Source organism: Chrysoperla carnea, chromosome 3, assembly GCF_905475395.1.
Source record: "Chrysoperla carnea chromosome 3, inChrCarn1.1, whole genome shotgun sequence".
Classification (NCBI taxonomy): domain Eukaryota; kingdom Metazoa; phylum Arthropoda; class Insecta; order Neuroptera; family Chrysopidae; genus Chrysoperla; species Chrysoperla carnea.
Window position 1 is genome coordinate 90,798,395 of NC_058339.1, and position 23,875 is coordinate 90,822,269.

Sequence of the window (23,875 nt, forward strand, 5' to 3'; positions counted from 1 at the left end):
ATTAATGTCTGAAATAGCACTTAGGCTACTTTTTATTCCAGTAATATGTATGGTTCCCGTGGGATAGATTTGTTTTAGTTTTTCATAGAGCAAAGAATCGACATGACTTTTTGCAAAGGTAGTGGCAGTTTGTAAAAGTTCGTGAAATAGATTTTTAGCGTATTTTTCGCAAGAGGGCTTGATTAATTTACACAGTAATGATAAAAACTCTCAAAATCTCTTTTAATCGTGAGTACCACCGCAGCTAGTACTTGATATATACAATACATGGTATAACAATTGAGGAGGCTCACTAAACGAATACTATAACTAATAACTATACGCCAACGTAATTGAAGTCCTTGACTCCAATGTTACATTTGATTGTAATATATTGTTTTTGTACGCTGCTGTTTTGTTTGTTACCTCCAATAACAATTATCTGGTTGAATAGTTTACATGTTAATAATATAAATGTTAATGTTAATGTTAATAATAATGTGTTACATCTATACATGTTTAATACATAATAAGTGTTAGTGATATAATTGAATCTAATCACGATGACCTTCACTACTCAGCTATACTGTACTGAGTACCTATTCTGTACAACATATATTTAAATTAGATACAATATGATAGATACAAATAAACTCGTAGTGCAAAAGCTGCGTTAACTAAGCGAATTCCCTCAGAGATTGAAAAAAATTTTAATTTTTCAAGAAAACTAAGCACCTAGAGAAAAAATCGCAAGAGTACTTTTTTTGCTTAAAGTGTATCGGCTGTCACGTGACTAGTTAACTAGACAATTTGTATAACGTAAATGTAACAAAATGCTCTAAAAAAGCGTAAACTATGGAATTTGTAAGACGTTAATGTAAAAAATGCTCTAAAAATATCGAAAAAGTGTCAAAAACCAAAGTTTTTTTTTGCATAAACAGAATTTGTGATAAATTTTCTTCTTGATAAAAAAAACTTTTTTTAAGCACAATCACCGATTAATTTTTGACATCTATTTTAGTATCGATGAACATTTGAAGAATTTTTTTCAAAATTCTACCTTCAGTACAAAAGCAATAGCTCCATTTTCTTTTGGTAATTTGCTAATAAACCATAAATAAATAATAAAATGGTAACCAACTAAATATCTATTAATGTTAAAAAGTATGTAACTTTATTTAAAACTCGTTTGCTATACCTAAATTCTATTTAAAAAAATATGCTGATGTTTGTAAAAATGCCACACTAAATATGGTAGATATTATTATGTTTTATTGTATCAATTATTATGAACTGTTGTTTACTAAGACCACAGTCACATCGTTCAGTTCAGAGAAATCAAAATTCTACGTCAATGTGTTCTCAACGAGCCTGATCTTAAATTGAAGTCTATAGTTCCGAAACACCAAAATAAACAATCGATAATGTTAGAGTTCAAATCTTTCCGCCAAACTCGTCCGTCATATATTGATTGATCTAGTGATTAGAGTATTAGTTTTCCTTACTCTTTCTAATAGATATCTTTCTAATAAATTTTAAAAGATAATATTATTTCATAGCAACCAAGTGTGTTTATATGATACAGTATTGACATGTGTTCAATTTATGTAATTTCTAATCTGTTTTATTAAATTAATCGTATCAAATAAAATTGTGTTTATCATTAATTATTTCTTATAAATAATAACTCCTTCCACTAACGCATAAACCTTAATAGGTTATGGGCCCAGTGGTCAGTTAATTATGTGCAAAATTGAAGTGAGAAAATTAAGGTTACACTAACACGTGCCGTCAATTTATAAGAAATTAATTATGAGTATAATTAAGATCTGTGAGCTGAAAAAGGACAATTATGATTCCTGGAAAATTCATGCTCAAGCTTTGCTAGTGAAGAATGGTGTTTGGGGCTATGTTGATGGTACAAAAGTTATTCCATCATGCTCAACTGGAGCTGATGCCGCCACGAGGCAAATTGAACGTGATCAGTGGATTGAAAAAGACCAACTAGCAAAAGCAGATCTAATTTTGTCTATTGGAGCAGATGAATTGCATCATGTTGGAGATTGTGAGACTTCCAGAGAGGTTTGGCTTAAATTAGCTAGTGTTTTTGCACCTCAAGGTCCTTTGAAGAAGGTACAGTTATTGAAGACTTTGTTATTCACTAAACTTCAAGAAGGAGGTGATGTGAGAGAACACATTCGACGATTTTTCGGTGCCTTAGATAAGTTGGCTGCTATGAAAATTAATTTTCATCCAGATGTTGTGTCCATTGCATTGCTTTACAGCTTGCCTGCTAGTTTTGAGCAGTTTAGATTGGCAATAGAAGCTCGTGATGAATTGCCATCAGCTGATATTCTAAAAACAAAAATCTTAGAACATGCTGACACACAAAATAGTGATGAAGTGGTACAAGCAGCAGGTGCTATGGCTAGCAGAAATAATAATAAGGCAACTAGGTTCAAAAAGTTTAATAAGAGCAATAGTAAACCAAATAAAAATCGTGATATAAAGTGTTATAATTGTGGAGCTCCTGGTCACAAATCACCAGATTGTAAGGAACCAAGGAGAAATAATAATTCCAATAGACGTGGTCAGAGAAGTCAGGCAGCAAATACAGCAGATGAGTCATACGCTGTGTGCTTTGGAGCTGTTTCTCGAGTTAACAATCAATGCAAGTTAATATCAGATGAACCATGGATTTTAGATAGTGGGTGTACTAGTCATTTGTGTAATGACCGAACCAAGTTCGAAGATTGGAAAGAATCAGTCGGTGGACAACTACATTTAGCCAGTAATTCGTCAACAGATGTACAAGGGTCAGGAAAGGTTGTGATACCTTTGCATAATAATGGATATCCAAAGGTGGTAGAATTAAAACATACCTTATTTGTTCCTGATTTTAGATCTAATTTGGTATCAGTTGCAAAAATTACTGATAGTGGTCATAGTGTCACTTTTACCAAAGATTCTGCTGTAATTATGGATCAAGAAGGTAGGGTAAGACTCAGTGCAATTAGAAAGAATAATTTATATTTTCTTTCACAGAGTTCCCAGTTTGCTAAGGTATCTGCTCATGTTAGTCAAGATGATCTACGATCATGGCATGAGAAATTGGGTCACTTAAACTACAGAGATGTGACAAAAATACTCAAAGATACCATAGGTCTAGATGCTGGAAAGATTGAGATTCCTGAGTGTGACATTTGTATTAGAAAAGGAAAAATGACCAGTCTACCATACACGAAGAGTAAATCACCATGCAGTGAGCTGTTAAAAATCGTACACTCAGATGTTGTTGGTAAAATGCGAGTGCAATCGCTAAATGGGGCTCAATATTTTGTTTCATTTATAGATGATGCCTCTAGATGGTCGGAAGTATACCTTCTAGGACGAAAGAGTGGAGTAATTTCGGCGTTTGACCAATATAAGAGCCATATGGAGAACCAGATTGGGAAAAGAATTAAATATCTCCAATCAGACAACGGTAAAGAGTACCTGAGTAATGAATTTGATGGTCTACTTAAGAGATATGGTATTCAACGTCGGCTTACGATTCCACATACGCCTCAACAAAATGGAGTCGCAGAGAGATTTAACCGTACTATTGTTGAGATGGCGAGATGTCTGTTACTGCAATCAAAACTTCCCCAGACATTTTGGGCTGATGCTGTAGCCACAGCTTGTTATATACGTAACAGATCGCCAACGTCTGCTCTGGGTGGAATGTCTCCATATGAGAAGTTGAAAGGAAGGAAACCCGATTTATCTGAATTACATATTTTTGGATCTCCGGTATATGTGTTAGACAAGCTTCCAACTAAAGATAAGCTTGCTCCGAGATCAACGAAAGGTATATTTATAGGTTATCCACGTGAAGCAAAAGGATTCCGGGTGTGGTTACCTGATGCCAGAAAAACTGTGATTGCTCGAGATGTTAAATTTGTAAAAGATAATTTAGAGTTGTCTAAAGAAGAAAAACTGGTAGATTTCGTCGATGATAAAGATGAAGATAGTGAAGATGCCTCATCAAGCAGTAATAATGTGATACAGTCTGTTGAGACTACAAATAAGCAGGGACTTAGCCCGAAGAAAAGTCCGAAGATAAGTAAATCAAGTAGCAGCCCGTCTAGTCAATCTAAAACACCAAGATCTGCACCATTAAATCAGCAACCTCCAAGGGGTCGTGGCAGACCTAGATTTTTACGTACAGGTTTCAGAGGCCGACCAAGAAAGATATTTAGCAAATCACAAACTAGTGATGGGGGTATTCCAGATGGTGAAGTTGGTGATGATAGTGTTGATAATGATGATAATGTTGATAATGATGATAATGTTGATAATGATGATAATGATAATGATAATGATAATGATGAGCTATTTGCTGGTGTAGCAGAAGTTTCCATAAATGAAGCTTTAAATAGTGACGAAAAGGAAGCCTGGGAACGAGCAATTCAAGCTGAAGTAACGAGTTTGATCAAAAATGATACATTTAATATTGTCAAACACAACCAAGGACAAAATATAGTTGGATCTCGCATTGTCCTCACAAAGAAGTATCTACCAAACGGTAATATAGATCGTTACAAAGCCAGGATAGTTGCTAAGGGGTACAGTCAAAGATTTGGAGTTGACTATCACGAAACGTTTGCCCCAGTAGCAAGACTAGAGTCTATTCGTCTGTTAATGGCTATTTCCGCTAGATATGGCCTTCAGGTGCATCAAATTGATATAGTTACTGCTTATCTGAATGGTCAACTCGATGAAGAAGTTATTATGGAAATGCCAGATATGTTGGAACAAATGCTTCATCGAATTAATCAAGGTAATGATCAAAATATGAAGTTCAAAGCTAAGAAACTTTTAAAAGCTATAAAGGATGGTGGTGATGCCTGTAAACTCAACAAAGCTTTATATGGTCTTCGTCAAGGTGGAAGAAAATGGAATGAAGCTGTTGATAAAAGGTTGAAAGAAATTGGATTAACTCCAACGTGTGGCGAACCATGCCTTTATTATGCTCAACGCAATAGTGATGTATTGTTTCTACTATTGTATGTAGATGACATTTTAATTGCTTCAAAAGATGTCAGATGGATTGAAGAAATTAAACAAGGTCTAGGAGAAACATTTGAAGTTAAAGATCTTGGATTAGCAAAGTCATGTTTAGGACTTGAAATAACACAAACCAAAGATAAGGTGGTGCTACAACAAAGAAGCTACATCCTAGATATTCTTCAACGTTTTGGTATGAGCCAGTGCAATAAGGTTTCGACTCCGTCTGAATTAAAAGTATATGAGGATGTCGAAGAAGACTCAGCTGATAATTCTCAAGAAAAATTTCCTTATCGTGAACTTATTGGTGCTTTAATGTATTTATCAGTAGCTACAAGACCTGATATATCGAATACTGTAGCTAGATTGGCACAATTCACGACCTGTTTTAAAAGGTATCATGTTGTAAAGGCAAAAAGAGTCCTAAGATACCTAGCTGGAACCAAAGACTTGGGTTTAGTATATACTAAGTCAAATGATTCAATTGTTGGCTATTCTGATGCTGATTGGGGAAATGATCCTGCAGATCGTCGCTCATTTTCTGGATATAGTTTCATATTGAGCAACGCAGCTATTTCATGGAGATCTCAGAAGCAACAAACAGTTGCATTATCTACAGCAGAGGCTGAATATGTTAGCCTAGCAGAAGCTTTCAAAGAAGCTCTACATCTTCGAAGCTTAATGATTGAGATTGGTCTAAAAGAACTCAGCAATATCAGACTTTATACTGATAACAGAGGTGCTGAATGTATAGCCAATAATCCTATGTTTCATAAGAGGACGAAACACATTGATATAAGATATCATTTCATCAGGAGTGCAATAAAGAACAACTTAGTGGATGTTCAACATATTCCAACTCAAGAGATGACTGCAGATGTCTTAACTAAGCCATTATGTCGTACTAGTCATGAGAAATGTGTACAAAAATTAGGATTAAAACTAATTGACAGACTCTGATGACGTTCGATTTGAGAGGGGAGTGTTAGAGTTCAAATCTTTCCGCCAAACTCGTCCGTCATATATTGATTGATCTAGTGATTAGAGTATTAGTTTTCCTTACTCTTTCTAATAGATATCTTTCTAATAAATTTTAAAAGATAATATTATTTCATAGCAACCAAGTGTGTTTATATGATACAGTATTGACATGTGTTCAATTTATGTAATTTCTAATCTGTTTTATTAAATTAATCGTATCAAATAAAATTGTGTTTATCATTAATTATTTCTTATAAATAATAACTCCTTCCACTAACGCATAAACCTTAATAGATAATCATATTTTTATTACATTATGAATATTATCTTGAAATATTAACAAAATTTACTCCCAATAATGAGATAGTGTAGCGGTAAGAGAGCCCGCACCTCATGCAAAAGATACAGATGAAATGAAAGGAAAAACAACACTTGTTGGCGGCATAACTTGCAGTTGCCATAGAGACAATATATCAAAAATTGTTTTACAAGAATAAGATGAAAAATTATTTAGTTGCTTAGATAAAATTATTTAATTGCCTGAAATTGATATCAGGACATAGGCCTTATCCGGACATAGTATTTGTTATCAAAATTTTCAGCTAAACCATTTCAAAGTGTTGTAATAGTATTTTATAAAAAAAAAGGTATGTACAAGTGTGGGAACATTTTCAGCAGCATTCTTTTGGCTTAATTTAGAAAAACAAAAACAATAATTTTCCTACATATTAGGTTTACTAAAAAACATGAACTATTGTGCAAGTGTTGCGGAAATGCATGTGAGCGAAAAGTAGATACAATACAAAAAGTTTCTCGATGGAAAACCTCACAGTTTGAATTCGTGTTGTTCGTTGACTTTGTTTATACTCATGATAGTCTTTAGAAAATGAAACTATTTTAGCACAAATTATTCTGGACTTATTTGAAAAAGAACTGATTAAAACACCTACGCAAATAAATAGGTGTTTTTTTTTTGTTGTCTGCGTCTGTTTAAATAATCATTTAATATGTATTCTCAGTTGTTTACTAATAAGAAATATTTAGGCTAGTCAAGGCCTGATGTCACTAAATACTAATAATTATTATTATTACAAGTCTTCCAAAAAATATTATATGCGTTTTATTGCATAGATTGCAATAAATATCATTGTTTTTTAATAATGCATTGCATTTTGTTTAGTCTATCTGTAAATATACTATATAACTTCATATTTTTTAATTTAGAAGGTCGTCCTAATTCTGTAAGTTTTTTGACTTGATATTCGGGTACAAAAAGTAGTGTTGGATTAAGATATAATGTCCGTTTTAGTCTAGAAGTTCATAAAAACACGCCGCTGCTGTATGCGTACAATATTGTGACAACGTGAGACGTGTTACTGTCCACAATACATATTATTCGTATGCTTACATACAGTGTGTCCCATTTAAGATGTAAACACCCTCAGACTTTCGTTGTTTATAGGAATATCGATTTGAAATTTTTCACAGTCATACAGAGTGATGGGTCACAGATTCTTGACCGAAATCAAAACTTTAAACTCAGCCTAATACAAATTGACAAATAGGGTCGATTCTTAAAATTTTTCCTAGGGTGAGAGATGATTACAGATATCGAAAAATATTATTTAAAAAATTTACTTAACATATTTTTTTATACTTATATATCGATTTTCATGACAAAACTCCCATTTTTCATTATTTTGGTCTTTACACAAAATTATTAGAAGCTTATTGAAATATTTGAATACATAATAACACTATTAAATTATCAATGTGACCAATTTTTACATTCCATGACACACTTGTTATAAAATTAACAAATAAACTACTAAGAATTTTGAGAGAAGACCAAAATAATGAAAAAATTAAAAATAGTAATTTTGTCATGAGAATCAGTATGTGGGTATATGAACAATGTTAAGAATCGGCTTTATTTGTCAATTTGAAGAAGACTGAGTTTAAAGTTAAGATTTCGGTTAAGTAATCTGAAAAAATGTGACCCGTCACCCTGTATCACTGTGCAAAATTTCAAATCGATATTTTTATAAAGGGTGTTAACATGTTAAATGCGATTATATACAAAAAAAATTTGAATTTAGCAACTCTCAAAGTGACAGTTATTTTTAATTTTAACATTTACTCAAAATTTGATTTTATTCTGTAAAAAATATATTTACGTAAATTCTACCTTCAGCTAAAATATCAAAAGCTCATAGCTCAACGAGAAAAGATATGCTTTATTTTTTACGATTAACAAGATAATATTTTGCCTAAAAAAAAAAGGAAAAATTTTGAAATGCTTACCTATTTTTCCATTTGGACTATAAGGATCATAGCTGCCACTAGACATTGGTGACGAATATCCATTCGAAATCACTGTAAACGAATGTCCTGGGGGTCCTGGTGATGGTGTTAACGGTGGGCCAGACGCTGAACCCGGTATCGTACCGGGACTTGTCGTTGTTAACCAGTCATCGGGTCGAGGTCGTTTATTACTACTGGCAATACCACTAAATAACCCGTTACTACTCGCATGATGCGATGTCGTACTAACTGGTGCTAATAATTCAGTTTTAACAACACTACCTCCCACTAAACCACCCGCACTCGATACAGTTACCCCCACAGTTGATGACATCCCCATGGGACTATGCAATCGTGGTTCAGTTTTTACAACACCTAATAAATGCTCTGTATTTTCACTGGATGTTGGTACACACTGTTGGTCACGTGACGAAGATGATGTTTGATTGTTGTTGTTATTGACCATGGTCGTAGTGACGGCTGGTTGCCTATTACATAACATATTTTCATTCTTAATAATGTCCATTTTTTGTCATTTAAAAAAAAGAATCGAAAATTTTTCGTATATATAAAATTGTAATTGTTTTGGTTTTTTTTTGGGTTTATCGAATAAGTAACGTTTGTTTTAGGCTCAATGATGCTGGTGCTAACTTTATTGACCTACTTTCATTGATAATAGACATAATAATTATGTTGTACAAAACACGATATTTAAGGCTGCCGTCATAAAAATGTACTTAAGATTAAATGGAAATCGTTTTTTAAAATCATTTAAAAATTGTTTATTTTCGATTTGCGTTAAGGGTTTTTGATTTTATTTGCAGTGTGATGGTGAATGTCGATGATTTTCTACTCATGGTTGTTGGATTCTACGAAGGTGGATGTTTTCGTGGTTGTGTTTAGACGATCTCGATTATTTATAAAAATCAATGTTTTAAAATCTTGTGAAAAGTATCTGTAACAAAAGAAATATCAAAATTTAGTATTTAAACCATTACACCTAAAAATATCATAGCCTTTACTTAAAATATCTTAGTCTATTATTTTAAACAGGGCACTTATTTCGTAAAAGAAATGCATTTCACCTATTTTGCAGGACTCAAAAATTAAAACTGTATGCTATTTTTATTGGGAGATTTATATTGTTTTTACGTTCTTTCGTCAAACGTTTTCACATCAAAATTTTTAACTCTAAAAAAAAGTGAAACAAAATAAACATTTGCAACTTTCGGTTCGAACAAGACAAATAGAAATATCTGTTAAATGCAAAGTTATAGAAAGTAATTTTTACTGTCCATTTAACATCTAACCATATTCGTCTGCAAGTCTAATATTTAGATACCCAATTTTAAAGTCAAAAAGATTTTTCATATTGAAAATATGACTCCCTCCTGAAAAATTAGCTAGGATGACTTGTGTGGGAGTTTACTCACAAAAAATGCATGAAAAATGATATTTTTCTTAGATAACATAATTTCACTTACATTAAAAATAATTTTTCCCTAAACACGTCTGTTACATTTCAACCTCATTATTACAAATTGAAAAAGTTAATTTTCATGAAAATTACTTGAAGAAAATAATAATAATAATCTTAATGTGTACTTTGTTGTTTTGTATGAAACATTGCAATTTTGTTGTAACAAAGAAGAACAAAACTTTTAGAAGGTAGAATAACGTTGAAGAGAAGAAAATATGAAATGAAAACTCCTACATTCGAAGTGAGTAATTTGAGTAACCACGCCAAATCATCATGGAATAAAATAAATATAGAAAATATAAAAGAATGGTAGATGGATAGACCAAGATACAGGGTGATTCAGGAGGGACGATAAAATGGAGAAATCGTATCAGAATGCGACAGTATTAAATAGAAAAAATTGGAACAAATTGAAGGAGGCTTTTGTCCAGTACGGTTTTATCAGGCTTATTAATATTATTTTGCAAAAAGAAACTTGAAAAAATACCTATTTTAAAGAAATTTTGTTTGCTGCATCATTCTATACATCAGAATGAGAAAACTAGTGAGAATCCGGCGAAAAGACTGTTTTGGTTTGAACATGACCAGATTTATAACTCGATAAGATTATATTTTTAATGCACATCTCTGTTTTTAGAATGAAAAGGGTAAGTAAGGCTTAGTGGACAAAAAAAGTATTATTAATCTGACTATAGGAGAAGAATTCCCATTCATTTGATTATAGCATTAGCCAGACAGTTTCTAGGTCAGGCGACAATTCGGAACTTATTTGTTTCAGTCAAATTAGATTTGCTTTAAATTTGGATCATTACTCTTCAAAAGCAGTCACTTACTCTTTAAAAGCTTAAACAAAGGAAAAACTGTTTTGTTAAGTTCGGGAAATGACTCCATTCACTCCAGATAAAAAAATTATTAATTCTTTAACTGTGTTTACTATAGGATGTCAACAAAAACAAACTTTTTGTTCAATTAGAAATTCTAGTTCTATTCGATTGTATATACTAATTTTCGATGAAAGAGTTAGTAGTTTTTAGCAACTATACAATATATGGTTATTATAAACCACAATTTATTTTCCCATGACGTCTTACACCATTTCTTGTGTAAAATGTCATGCATAACAATAAGAAAATGGTTAATATCTTCAAATTAAAATTTATGATAATTATATAATTTCCTTGTGTAAATATTTTTCATGATTATTTCTACTATTTTGTGGAAGACAATTCAAAATTATTCTAGCAAAACTAATAGGAAATATACTGAGTGACATTCAGAAATCCTTCTTTTTTTTTAAATTCATCTATCAAAAAGAAGCAGTTGCAAACCCGTGAAATATTTTTGGTTAAGACTGAACAATTACGATCTACTTGGCCTTAACACCAGTATGTGATTCTTCAATTAAAGTCGTCAATGGAAGTAAGCTTTCGAATGAGTACAAACCAGTGTGTTTGAAACATATTTCTGGCATATTCTGGGAAAAAATCTTTTTGTTTAAACTTTCTAATTATTTCGGAGTGTAATCATTAACGTTACTAATCACTGTGCCTTTAAAATCGATTTCTGGCATAGTTTGGGAAAAAGAAATCCTATACTATCAATTTTTTTTAATCAAATAAGTATTTACGGAGTGAAATTTAAACGAGTTTATTTGTCTGCTGCTGTTCTTGTAGCAAGTAAATATTTGCTGAGTCAATTAGTGATGAGCGAGACGTAGGTAAAGATCAAAACCATATTTATCTTGCAATATTAGTTTTAGTCATGGGATTTGCAAAAATATGTCTGGGTCTTGTAGAGTCTTGGTCTTGCAAGGTTGAGTATTGATCTTGGTCTTGGTCAAAAGAGTTTTATTTTTGATCTGCCATCAATAATGTTTTTAACTTTCAAGTTTCGATTTAGTCTTATTGTGTTATTTCAGAATTTTTGGAGGGATACTTTTCATAATCATTACAAAATTAATCAATCATCTACATATATTTAGCGCATTGAAAAATTCTCTAAGGGATTCATTAATTATTTTCTATAATAAGTTAGGTAAAAGTCTTGTTATGAGTATTAGTCTTGCGAAAATAAGTCTTGGTCTCTAAAGCAGAGTTGGTACTGATCTTGTGGAAGGAATTGGTTTTGAAAAATTTGGAAAATCAAGTCCAAAATTCTAAGACCGAGATAATTTTTGCTAAGAATAAGTAGTACTTGTTTTTCCGTGTAAAGATCAAGTGTCAATTTCTAACTATTTCACCTTAGTTTGATTAAAGCTGTTTGATGCAAACGCAATGCTTGTTGCCACACCACTCTATTAATCTTAACCTATTATCATTCTAATAAATATTGCTGGTATTATCATTACTACCATCAGTGAGATTACAGTATTGTGGATATCTACAGTCAATGTAGACAAGAAACTCATATTGACATCGGTTTATGTGCCCTAAATGTTCCTCATGTTCCAATAGGATTAATGGTTAAATCATCTATGTTTAAAATTTTATAGCAAATCGAACTCATACACTATTGCGTTCACGTCTATACTTACATAGTGATGTCGGCAAAAAATTTCTTGCCGTATAGGTTTTTACGTCGAAATATAGGAATATTATTATTTCTGTGAATGGGACAGTCGGTACATTCATGACATGTTTGACGGTAGTAAATGAATGAGTACTATTTGTTGGTAATGTTCCTTTGTTATGAGCTAGAATGAATTGTTGTTAAAAGTTTATTTGTTGCTTTGGGTTGCCTTGCCTTGCCTCGCCTTGTCTTGTCTTGCATCATATAACACAATAACAACAAGAAAATTGTAAGTTTACTTAAAGCTTCACAACACACAACATATACAATTCAGAGTTTTATTTGTATTGATATTCCTTAGGGATTCTAACGATATTTTCTAGGTACTATACACAGGATATGTATTTATACTTAGATGAAATAACCTTGTTCTACATTAAAATATTACATGTAATTTTATATACAAGGTGTTCCAGAAACCTGACTCTTAATGCATCTACAAAGATGATCGACGCTGTAACAATATTTAGTGGTCTGAAGCTGAATTGACTGCTGAAGAATAATTCACGAGTCGTTTTAGCTAGACTGCCTGATGTTGTTTTAAGACTGACTGACATTCAGTTTTATTTTAAAATTTTTGAAATAATTTAACACATAAGTCAGATAGATAAGATGTTTGCGCTTCTCCGTAGTCACAGTAGTAGCCTATACGAAGTAGCCTAGCTCGTATCAAAAGCAGGGTAAGCTATTTCTCATATTGATTCCTAGCGAATTTTTTTCACGAATTATTAAATTCACCCAATTTTTGCATATTTTTGGTTAAAGTTTTCCTTTATACAAAGTTTTATGCAAATTTCGAAACATAAATTTTGTGTTATTTTCGATTTTTTTTAAATGGATCCTCTTAAGAAGATTTGAAAAATCGAGAAAAAACGTGTTTCCAATTTCGATAAAACCCATTATAATAATTTTTGAAATGTTACCCAATATCGCACATTAAGAGATTATTAATTTGCTTATTGAGTGTTTATTGAATCGATTTCAGATGATCTTCAAAGCTATATCGTTAAAAATCAATTGATTAAACTCTATTTTCCTTTATTGTTTGATCTAATTAATCTTACACGGCAGAAAAGTGAAGTTGGTTGTTGAAAATCTTAAATTTTGAAAGTACGCAAAATATGAACGTTTAACATTCCTAATTAAACAAAGAGGGAGGCATAGGTTAGTGACGTCATGGTCGGATATCACCATAGAGATACATACATACAAAAAACATATAAAACTGTGTTTTGCTAAAAAGAGATGCGCATCAACCTTTGAAGACTTATAACTTTGTTTTTTAATAAATTTTAATTTCATTTTTAAGTTTTGTCATGCTATGATGTCTAGTTTTACATTTTTATGCGTAATATGGCAAATTGCACAACAGATATGTTAACTACCGCATTAGTCTGAAAAATTCAAAAAACCAAGACGTACAACAATGTTGGGCATCATATCCTATCACTTATATCCTACTGACATGATATGCAGGCCTCGCGTATTTCGAATTTCAATACAATAAGTCCCATCAATTCAAAATTATTTAGCTTTAAAGCACGCTGTAAGTGTTCGAAATTGTTGTCAGTTGGTGTTAGATTCATGTGATATTCCAAAAGAAAATAAAGAAAATACACACATTGGTATTATAACAATAAATAAAAGTTAGCTGTACAAAATCTAAGATAACGATATCTTCTAACGTAACGTTATCCACACATCTATATCACAGACAAGAAGGAGGTCGTGTTGCCTTCTACTAAGACCAACCTCATATAATATTAAATTGCATGCAATAAATTTTTCAAAAAATTACATTTAAGAGTGTTTAAGAGAATCAACTTTTGAAAATAAACCACACTACAAATGGAGGAATTGATTAGCTTTATATTAATAAAAGTGGGTGACAGAAACCATGAATCCTTTTGGTATAACAACCAGATTAATTTATTTCCAAATAACTTACAGGAGAAGTTAAAAGTTATGGTACTTTATTCGGGATAGTGACGAGCAAAGTTTTGAACTTTAAAGTGTAGATTGGTAAATCGAACCAGATTCTTGCAAACGCAGGAAAATATTATCAGTATTGAACTTGTGATATTAAGACTTCCTGGCATGCAAAGACGTGTGGTATAAAGACTTCGGTAGTAAGGCATCGGAAAGGTAGAAAAGTCGAATTTCACCGGTTTATTCAAGATCAAGAAACTTCAGATGTTTTTGAAAGTTAGAGTTCGTCTGCTCAATCATCTGGGTTTCTTTTGTATACTTCGAGAAACAAGTACACACTGAGCATTCTACAAAAAAAAAAAAATTTCTATCAACTCAACAGGTTCTTAACTTGCCACCTTCAGTCAGTTTATGACACTCCAGACCTTTTTTTAGTCAGTCCAATTACCCAGGCTTCTTTTGTAGACTTCGGAGAACAAATAGATATCAAAAACTAGGTGACAACTATTTGAACTAAAAAAAAAATTTAATTGACCCAAGCTACTTCGGCCGGAAGCATCAGGGACATTAGTTTAAGATTTTCATTGAAATCTTCTTTATTTGAAACGCGTTTTTTAAGACTTCTTCAATGGAAGTAATTTCACTCTTCAGCTAATGTTTTCGAGCACGATAAGGATTCATTTGTGACAAAAGAAATTATTTGTATACAAAATTATTCGATTACGTTTGAATTTTGACTTGAAAATGTATGGCTAGAAGCATTTAAATAGTGAAATTTTCAAGGTATGGCAAATTATTTCTCAACAAATGGTCTAGTCACCAAATTTGACCTTCATTATAAAATAACCTCATAGTTTACGGTACCAAATTTTATTCTGACCATGATCTTCCTATCTTTCTTCTCCGGTCAAGCCCAAATATTCTGTACAATAAAATTATGTTTGCTAAATCGCTGAAGATTTGAACTTAAAGTTTTGCAAAACTTCATCACCGCGTACAACAAAAACATTGAGGAAATACTGAACAATAAGGAACAATCTTATTTTGATATTCAACATCTCTTCACTTACTTTTTATAGCTTCTAATAAAAATTTCGATTTTTATCTACGGGACGACACCAAAAAATAAAAATCGACACAAAAAGGAAATGAGAAGACCAAAACATAAGAAAGATTTAATATAAAAACCTTACAATTTTCTGTAAAATTGGATGAGCAAAAAATAAAAAAAATAAAGCTATATGTATGATTTTATTTATTTGATAACACAATTTTATGGTGCAAGGACACAAGCAACACTTTAGAATCTTTTACAATCTTACAACTCTAAATTACAAATGAAATTTGATATTATATGCAGCAAGAGAGGCAGGAGAGACGGGATAGAGATGTAGGATACGAGATAGTTGTTACATACTACTAGTGGATGTATGCAAAAATTGTTTTCTGGATGTAAGTAATCTGGAATAAAAATGTAATATGTAGTACAGTTTTATATGTCACCATCAATATTTGATTGTTATGACTGTTTTTATGGCCACTATTCAAAATCAGGGTTGAACAATAATTTTTACATGGGTTAAATAAAGGATTTGTGTGTCTTGTTCTGATGGCCATGAAGCTACAAACCGAAGTAGCTTACGGTCAACTAAAATTTTTTGTAAGGCAGATTTCTTGGAATGTAATTGTTCCTCGAATTGTACAGAAGAGACCAAGGTGATTGGACAGACGAACTAGACTTTTAAGCAAGAGTCTCTTGACCTTGAATAAACCGGTGATATCGAATTTTCTGCATTTCAAGTTAATGGAAAATTTTTTGCTTCTGATTTTCTTGGGATGAACTTGTTTCTTGAAGTGTATAGAAGAGATACAGGTAATTTGACAGACGGACTCGACCTCAAAGAAAGGTCTGGAGTCTCTTGCCTGTGAATAAACCGGTGAAATTCGACTTTCATGCCTTCAATGTTAATGGCAATTTTTTCTTCTGGTTTTATTGGTATGTAATTGTCCCTTGAAGTGTACAGAAGAGAACCAGATGATGATTGGACAGACGCTAGCTACAATAAAATAGCCCAACTGATTCGATCAGTAAGAAATTTCCCTCTGCTTCACTCCTAAAAAATTTTTTCCGGCAAACATAATCCAGCTTCACTAACGTTGAATTCATAAACTACAGAAAAACTATTTTAATGGGAGGAAAAAGGTCACAAAAGAGAAGCTCAATCTTCAGAATTGTTTCTCAAATTTTCTAAAGTTTCATTATTTAAAGGAAATAAATTCCGTACTCATTGTAAAACTCAATTGACAATTTTAAAACAGTTTTTGTTACCACTAAACGTTGAAAGTCAATTAAAAGCAAAGCACACAATATGACATTGCTTTAAGCTCTCTAATAATGATATAATATAACAAGCAGCTTCATGGGTGAGGAGTATGAGGTTTAGTAGCAAGCTGAGAGCATACATAAATGGTTTTTAGTATGATGGTCCGTAGCCAAAAATATCATTACATCATTCTTTTAAACAAAAACTGTATTTTATACAAGCGTAAACGTACGTCATACATAAAATAGCCACACAGAATTTTGCCCTTTGAAGGGTTACATTCAGCTACAGCATTTTTAAAGTCAGTGAGCAAGATTTCTCCTAAACGGCTCGAGCGATTGATTTCAAATTTTTATACGATATCTTCTTAGATATTTCCCCCAGGTATTAATCGAAGGAATAATAGGAATTTATGAAAAATTTTTCGATATTTTAGACCACTTTGCTATTGGAAATTTTTTGATGAATTATGCTGGAAGCCACCATTTTGTCAAAAATCATAATTTTGACTATTCCTTCGATTAATACCTAATTCATCTATCGACTAAAGAAATTATCTGGAGTTTTTCATTTTAAATAATCCAAGCCAGAGATATGGTGCTCACCGCCGGACATCTTTTTTTAGACCCTCCAGGAGTTCGCCTACACGAGCAGTACCATATCAAATTTTTAAAATCGGACAACGGAGTCTTAAAAATTAAAGAAATATTTATGCATATAAATATATTTATACGTTTTTCATATTGATGTAAAATAAATGGTCTTCCCAAAAAAAAAAAATTATAAAAAACGTGTTTTTTTTGCTTTAAGGAATTCGATTATCGGCGGAATGTTGTGATTCTTGAAATTCCGCTTTTTCTTTTAAGAGTTCTGCAAAATATGCAAAATCAAAATTTTTTCGATTATCGGCGGTATGTTGTGATTCTTTAAATACCGCCTTTTCTTTTAAGAGGTCTGCAAAATATGCAAAATCAAACTCTTTTAATTCTAAAGATACTTGAGAGAGAGTTTTAGTATTCAAACCCAAATGCGTAGTTTTTACTTAGAGGAAGAATACATTATTTACTTGAAAGTTTCATCTGATCACTAGAAATATTCAGTGTTGTATTTAGTTAAGCTTTCCAAATAGTTCGAGCCCATATACGGTATCGTTATGCCTCACACTTGCACAGCATCAATATTAAATACCCTCCTGTGTTGTTTCGTTCTTTTTATGCAACTCTATACAATAATTATATTTCGAGGTCATTTCATAACAAAAGCAGCACTTTTTAGCAGTTTGGTCGTTGTTTTGTGTTTTGTGTGTGTGTTTTTTTTTTTTAAATATATTTATTTTGCATCTCCTCTGCTTGATTGTGCCTGGTTTTGTTTCGTTCTGCTTTCCCCTCCCTGACTACATCTGGTAGCTGCTATGCAAATAATCTGTTTTAATTTTTTTATATTTTATATAAATTATTTATATAAATGTTCATTCCCATAATGCATATAGAATGGACTGATTTTTTCTACCTTAAGGGCCAGGTCGGATAAAACTTGGACCTCTGATGAGATGCTTGATGTAATATACAAATATCGGTTAGACAATCAGAACATATTCCAAATTATAGATTTCAAAAGATGGATTTACAAATTTTACAGTCCTTTCGTTTTGAGATATTTCATTGATTCAAAAGATTCGCAAAGCACTGGAAAATATCAATGGTTTCATTATTTTGAATAGTTCCCAATCTATTTTGTCCCAGAGATCAAAATTTGGCAGATCTGGCTCCTGATGTATTTTCATCATTTAAAATAGGTGTACTGCAGCTGAACTGGGGTATGAAGGGTAAAGCAGGGTACTTATTATGGAAATGGTTTTCTTTGTAATATTTTTATACAACGGAATTTACTTATTGGAAAATTATTCAGTTGTAGTTACTGAATTGAAAAAGAAAAAGAGAAGATATTTATGAAATTGAAAGTTTGGTAAATGATGGATTCATTTGGAAAATATACCGACATTATTTACTTCAGAAGTAGACCGTAAATGATGACAGGTTAGGATGCCCCAATTTTTTGTTTCTACCTCCTTAAAAAGGACTACAAGAATATTGGGCTAAAGTCAGTGAGAAGAAACCCTGTTCATAGCACATTCAAAAACTCGTTACAAAATGCTTCAAAAATGTAAATTAAATGGGCGGACGGGCAACCGTCAATGGGCAAATTAGATGATTCTATGAACACCTATACCAAAATTTTTTTCGTAGCATAAATATTTTTAAGCGTTACAAACTTGGGATTAAACTTAATATACTATGATATATTTCATATATACATGGTATTAAAACATGAGTGGTTGATGATTGATATTATTGTCTGATGAATTTTGTCTTTGTTTTTCCTAGCTCGATTATAATACTAGTTTCAACCAATTTCTATGTAAATCGAATGCTTTTTAGTTAATTGCTCTCGTAAATTACTGTCATTTTATAAGAATATAAAAACCATACAAAGAAAACACACAAAAAAAACTATAAAAGCAATAAATAATTACTTTTAAATAAAATGGCGAGGAAATGAAAAACTAAAAAAAAAAAATCAAAAAGCACACAATATCGTCTAGACTTTATAAAGTGAATGTGTTTTCCATGAAAAACTTTTTAATAGATTTTCTTTATTTATATAAATTTATAAAATATAATTACATTTTCCTTTATTTAAAAATAACACAATGAATTTTCATATAATTAACGAAATGAAAATTATATAATAATAATACTTTTCGAATGTATGAAAAACTTATTTTCTATATAACGAAATTTTTATTTTTTATTACGAAAATAAAAGTCCATTATTTTTATACCATATGAAGGTATACTAATTTTAGTCCCAAGTTTGTAACGCTTAAAAATATTGACGTTACCAACAAAATTTTGGTTTAGCTGTTCATAAAATCATCTAATTAGTCCATTTGCGGTTGTCTGCTTGTCTGTCTGTGAACACGATAACTCAAACAAAATGAGATTTCGAGAAATGTTCATAGCGTACGCAGAACTTAATAAATGAGGTTCAGTTCGTAAATGAGTAACACAGGTCAATATGGGTCTTGGGTCCGTAGGACCAATTTTGTAAACCGTTAGAGATAGAACAAAAGTTTAAACATAAAAATTGTTCCTTTTAACAATTTAAAAAAAACTTTTGCTTGAAATATTTTTCACTGAGAAAGTAAGAAAGATCTAGAAAGATTCTTTATTTACATGACGTAAAAACAAACGATTGTATAATCAACACTGCCTATACAGGGTATCTCAACAATTACTTCAGTCAATTGTTTGACAATATTATTTTTTCCTAAAAATTATTTCATGAAGAAAATTGGGAAAATTTGTTATGATTATAAAAACTTCTCGACTTCATCCGTTATTTTTATTGTATTTACAAAGTAATTTTTACACAAAAAATATACAAATCGCAACTGTTAGACACTAACTCAAATGTTTTCTATGATATCGCCCGAAATCCCGAAATATTTTTGGCGATATTTCAAGAACTTTTATGTATTTTATTTCTTAGGTTTCCTTGATTTTCATAAATCCTTGATATTTTCCAAATTATTGGACATTGTGTTAATTTTTTTGAAAACATCGTGTTCGAAAACATGGAGTTGTTATTAAAAGAGAATATTGCCCCTTAAAAACTGTTTTTATTCTTAGTTTGGTTACCTCTCAACCAGATTCTAATTTAGCAACGCACAGCACACGAACAGCAGGCTGAAGTTAAATAATAATGAAGTTAAATAATGCGTTGTTTTGTTTGTTTGTACTTGTTCTGGTTGTTTAAGGCCATCAACAACAACAAATTGTATTTCTATGATTTATTTCTAAAATAATTATATTAATTCTGCTTCTTTTATTTTTTGGGGAGAAAAATTTAACACACAACCTTTTAAACTCTAAATATTTTTATAATTAGTTTCAAGATTCAATGTCCGATGTCCACGTGATCTAGGTTTTCAAGCTCAATGAAAAGTTCATTATACTCCATAACTGGTAGTCGATAGATGAACACTTTCAATTAGAAACTTGTTATTCATTAAAAACGTAACAATTTTTGCTCGAAACATTTTACCGCCAACCGTACAGTTTAGGCAAAAACGAATTGATAAGTTTAACCCAAATATGTTTTTTCGTATTAAAGTTGTTATTTCGTACAACCATTTCTGCGAAATCTAGGGACTGTTCGAAAAAAATTTTCCTATAAATCCAATAAAAGTGGTTTGTTTTTCTATAACGACCATTTTTGTCGAAATTGAATGAATAAACGAACAAAAAGGTAAATTTTTGTTATCAATTACTGTCTAAACTAATCGGTTTACAAACAAAATTTTTCAAACAAAAAATGTTTGCTTATTTTTAAAGAACAACTTTCTAACTGGACGCGTTCATCTAATGATTGTCAGTAATACAATAATGTACAAACTTACAGCGGTTAAGATCATTTTTTCAGTGAAGAGAAGGTAAGTTACTGATTTTAGTTAGAAAGCTTTCTATAAATGAGCAATGAATTTATCTTTCTGAAAAAAATTTAATGGTATGTGAGAGTGTTGAAAAAAAAATTGGGTATTCTAGATTTTTCAACAGGTTTTTCACCTCGTTTACATTTTATAATAATTTAATCAATATATTTTCAATTTGAGGTACTATTTTGACAAAATGAAATTTAAAATACCGGGTACGAGAATAAATATACGTATTTTATACATTATACGGTAATAATCAAATTTCTTAACACCGGAAATGATGTCAATTGAATAAATTATTCTCAGAAAAAAAAAAATTTATTATGCAAAATATGTCCAAAAAAACGTAATTTCCTATTCAATCAATTACTTTAGAAATTTAATGCGACTTTTGTTTTGAAAAAAATCTTTCCTGCTACCTGATATTTATTTTATCCTTAGGAAGATTTAGTTGGCTGCGGAAATCTGTTCAGAAACGGAAACTTTTTTAATATTAGCTTTTTTAAAATGCGACGAAGGGTTTGTTTTACAAAAGTAACGGAAACCCTTTAGAAAATATCAGAATTTTAATAAAGCATTCCTTCAGTTGTTTCCAAGCGAATTCAAATGATATTAATTGCACACTAACTCTGAAACGGCGTCTTAAAGATTCACGATACCTAAGAACGATCATTTTTTCTGAGAGGTAAGATGATTTTCCAAATATATGAAAACTGGTTGAAAATATGCGCTAAAGCAAGTTGCGTCTCATGCCTGAATAGATAATATTGTTTATATATTTACATTTCTGGTATGCTATCTTTCAATTTGCACTTGGCTGACTTTTTTATAAAGAAAAACAAAAATCTAAATTAAATAAAAAAATTTTCACACTTCATTCGATACCCACAACAAATAAATTATCGTAAACACATTCTAACTAAAATATTTTCAAACTTTTCGTCGAATATCACGAAAATAGGCAAACGACGCGCATTCGAATAGAAAACACAAGTTTAATGAAGTTGAATGAAAAACAGATATGAGAGAAAGATTAAGTGTAAGTACATAATGAGAGTGTTTTTCTAGTAAATACCGCACAACAAAGCAAGTTCACACAAAAAACCGATTCGACATCTGTAATGGTTATGCTCTTTGAATTCAAGATCAATATCTTTCCGAATTCAATATATTAGAAACACTAAGACTGTAATGATTGGTATATAGAAAAAATCGTTAGAGATATATCAAGCTCTGAAAACCTATTAAAAAACTAGTGGGCTGAATTTACATTCTTTACGCCTAGTTGAATTCGTATAATAGTAACTCGTAACTTCAAATCAAAGTTCTTAATGACAGCCTAAGTCGACCCAACCATGTGCTCCTTTAACTGTCTTACGTTCACCCATGGTAACCACAGCTACAAAATTTTGTAATTCCAATTGCAGAAAATAATAATTATCGGATAAATTCACGTAAAATTTAAAACATACAGCTTTACTTATGATAAATATTTCCATTTTACTGCCTTGTAGCTAGAAATTTTATGCTTATTTCTCCTACTATAAACTCTCGTTTGCTATGTTCTAATTTGACTGCGTCGGTATTCTGATACATAAATTTGAAATCTACTTTCTTCCTTCCTGCATATTTTCAAAGTTCAATCAGTTCAAAATTCGAATTATTTTCGGAGAGGATTTTGTGACGCGGCACCTACCCCCGCCGAGCGGAGCTCCTCACTCAATAAACGGCAGATGTTGTCGGACGACTTGAGGGCTCGTTTTTTCCAGGAATTCTGATAGAAGGAGACCCAATGTATGGATCTGGGACCGCGATTTTATCCGAGTAACTCAAAGCACTTTTTCAAGGTGGTTGGTAGTCATGATATCTCTAGTTCTACCCGACCGATTTCTCTCTATCGACCCTGTATTAATCTCTCTATCGGCCCTGTATAAATTTTTGAAAAGTTCAACAAGGGATCAAACAATTATTTTGTGAATTCTTTCTTGTGTGTGTTACAGATCACTACAAGGACTGGACCGTTTTCTGGACCGGACACTGTGAAAAAAAATTCTCGGGTTGAATTAAACGCGTTTACATATGGGCTGTTGATATTTTTATAACAACATCACCTCAAAAGATTAAGATATACCATTTTTTTCAATTCGATTTTCGAGTTGATAACAATAATTTTTAATCTAGAACGTTTTGAATTTGATAACGGGACAAGGCGCAATATGTTTTGTATCGTTTTAATTCAGTAAATAGCATGAGATTACAGCATACACTAGCTCACATAGCTCGATGCTGATAATAATGATGGTAACCTTGACAGTTTGGGAGCGTTGTTCTATGTTCAGTGTGTATGTTATATAAATTCTGGTAGTTTAATAACAGTGACTGTGAGACGCGACGCATTAGGTTTGAGTACCGACGTCTAGCTCCCCAAATATTATACATTGAGAGTCAGGGACCGACCGATCATCACTACTGCACTCCACTTCCACACTTCATCTACAAGTTCTATATAATATTATGTGAATATGCTTGCTTGCTTGCTTGCTTGCTCACTGTGCTCGATTTGACTATGGAGAGCTTTGTGTTACTCCTATTATGTATAAATGATAGGATTAGGGTCATTCGCAGTATTTGGCATGGTGTAAGAATTGCAACTGCAACGTCACAAAAAACTTGAATCCAACACAGCTGAATTTTGGATATTCTTTTCTTATTGAAATTAGATGTCGATGAAGACAATTTGATAGCGGTTACGATTACAACTCA

General features: G+C 31.6%; 1 protein-coding gene across 1 annotated transcript in view; it reads right to left on the reverse strand.

The window, feature by feature from the left end:
* The window catches only part of LOC123296399 (ecdysone receptor), a 213,806-nt gene that overhangs the window by 69,649 nt on the left and 120,282 nt on the right, over window positions 1–23,875 (reverse strand). The window contains exon 2 of the mRNA XM_044877864.1: window positions 8,314–9,268. Within this exon, the coding sequence (XP_044733799.1) occupies window positions 8,314–8,839 (526 nt within the window). The 5' untranslated portion in view covers window positions 8,840–9,268. The remainder of the gene's footprint in view (window positions 1–8,313; window positions 9,269–23,875) is intronic.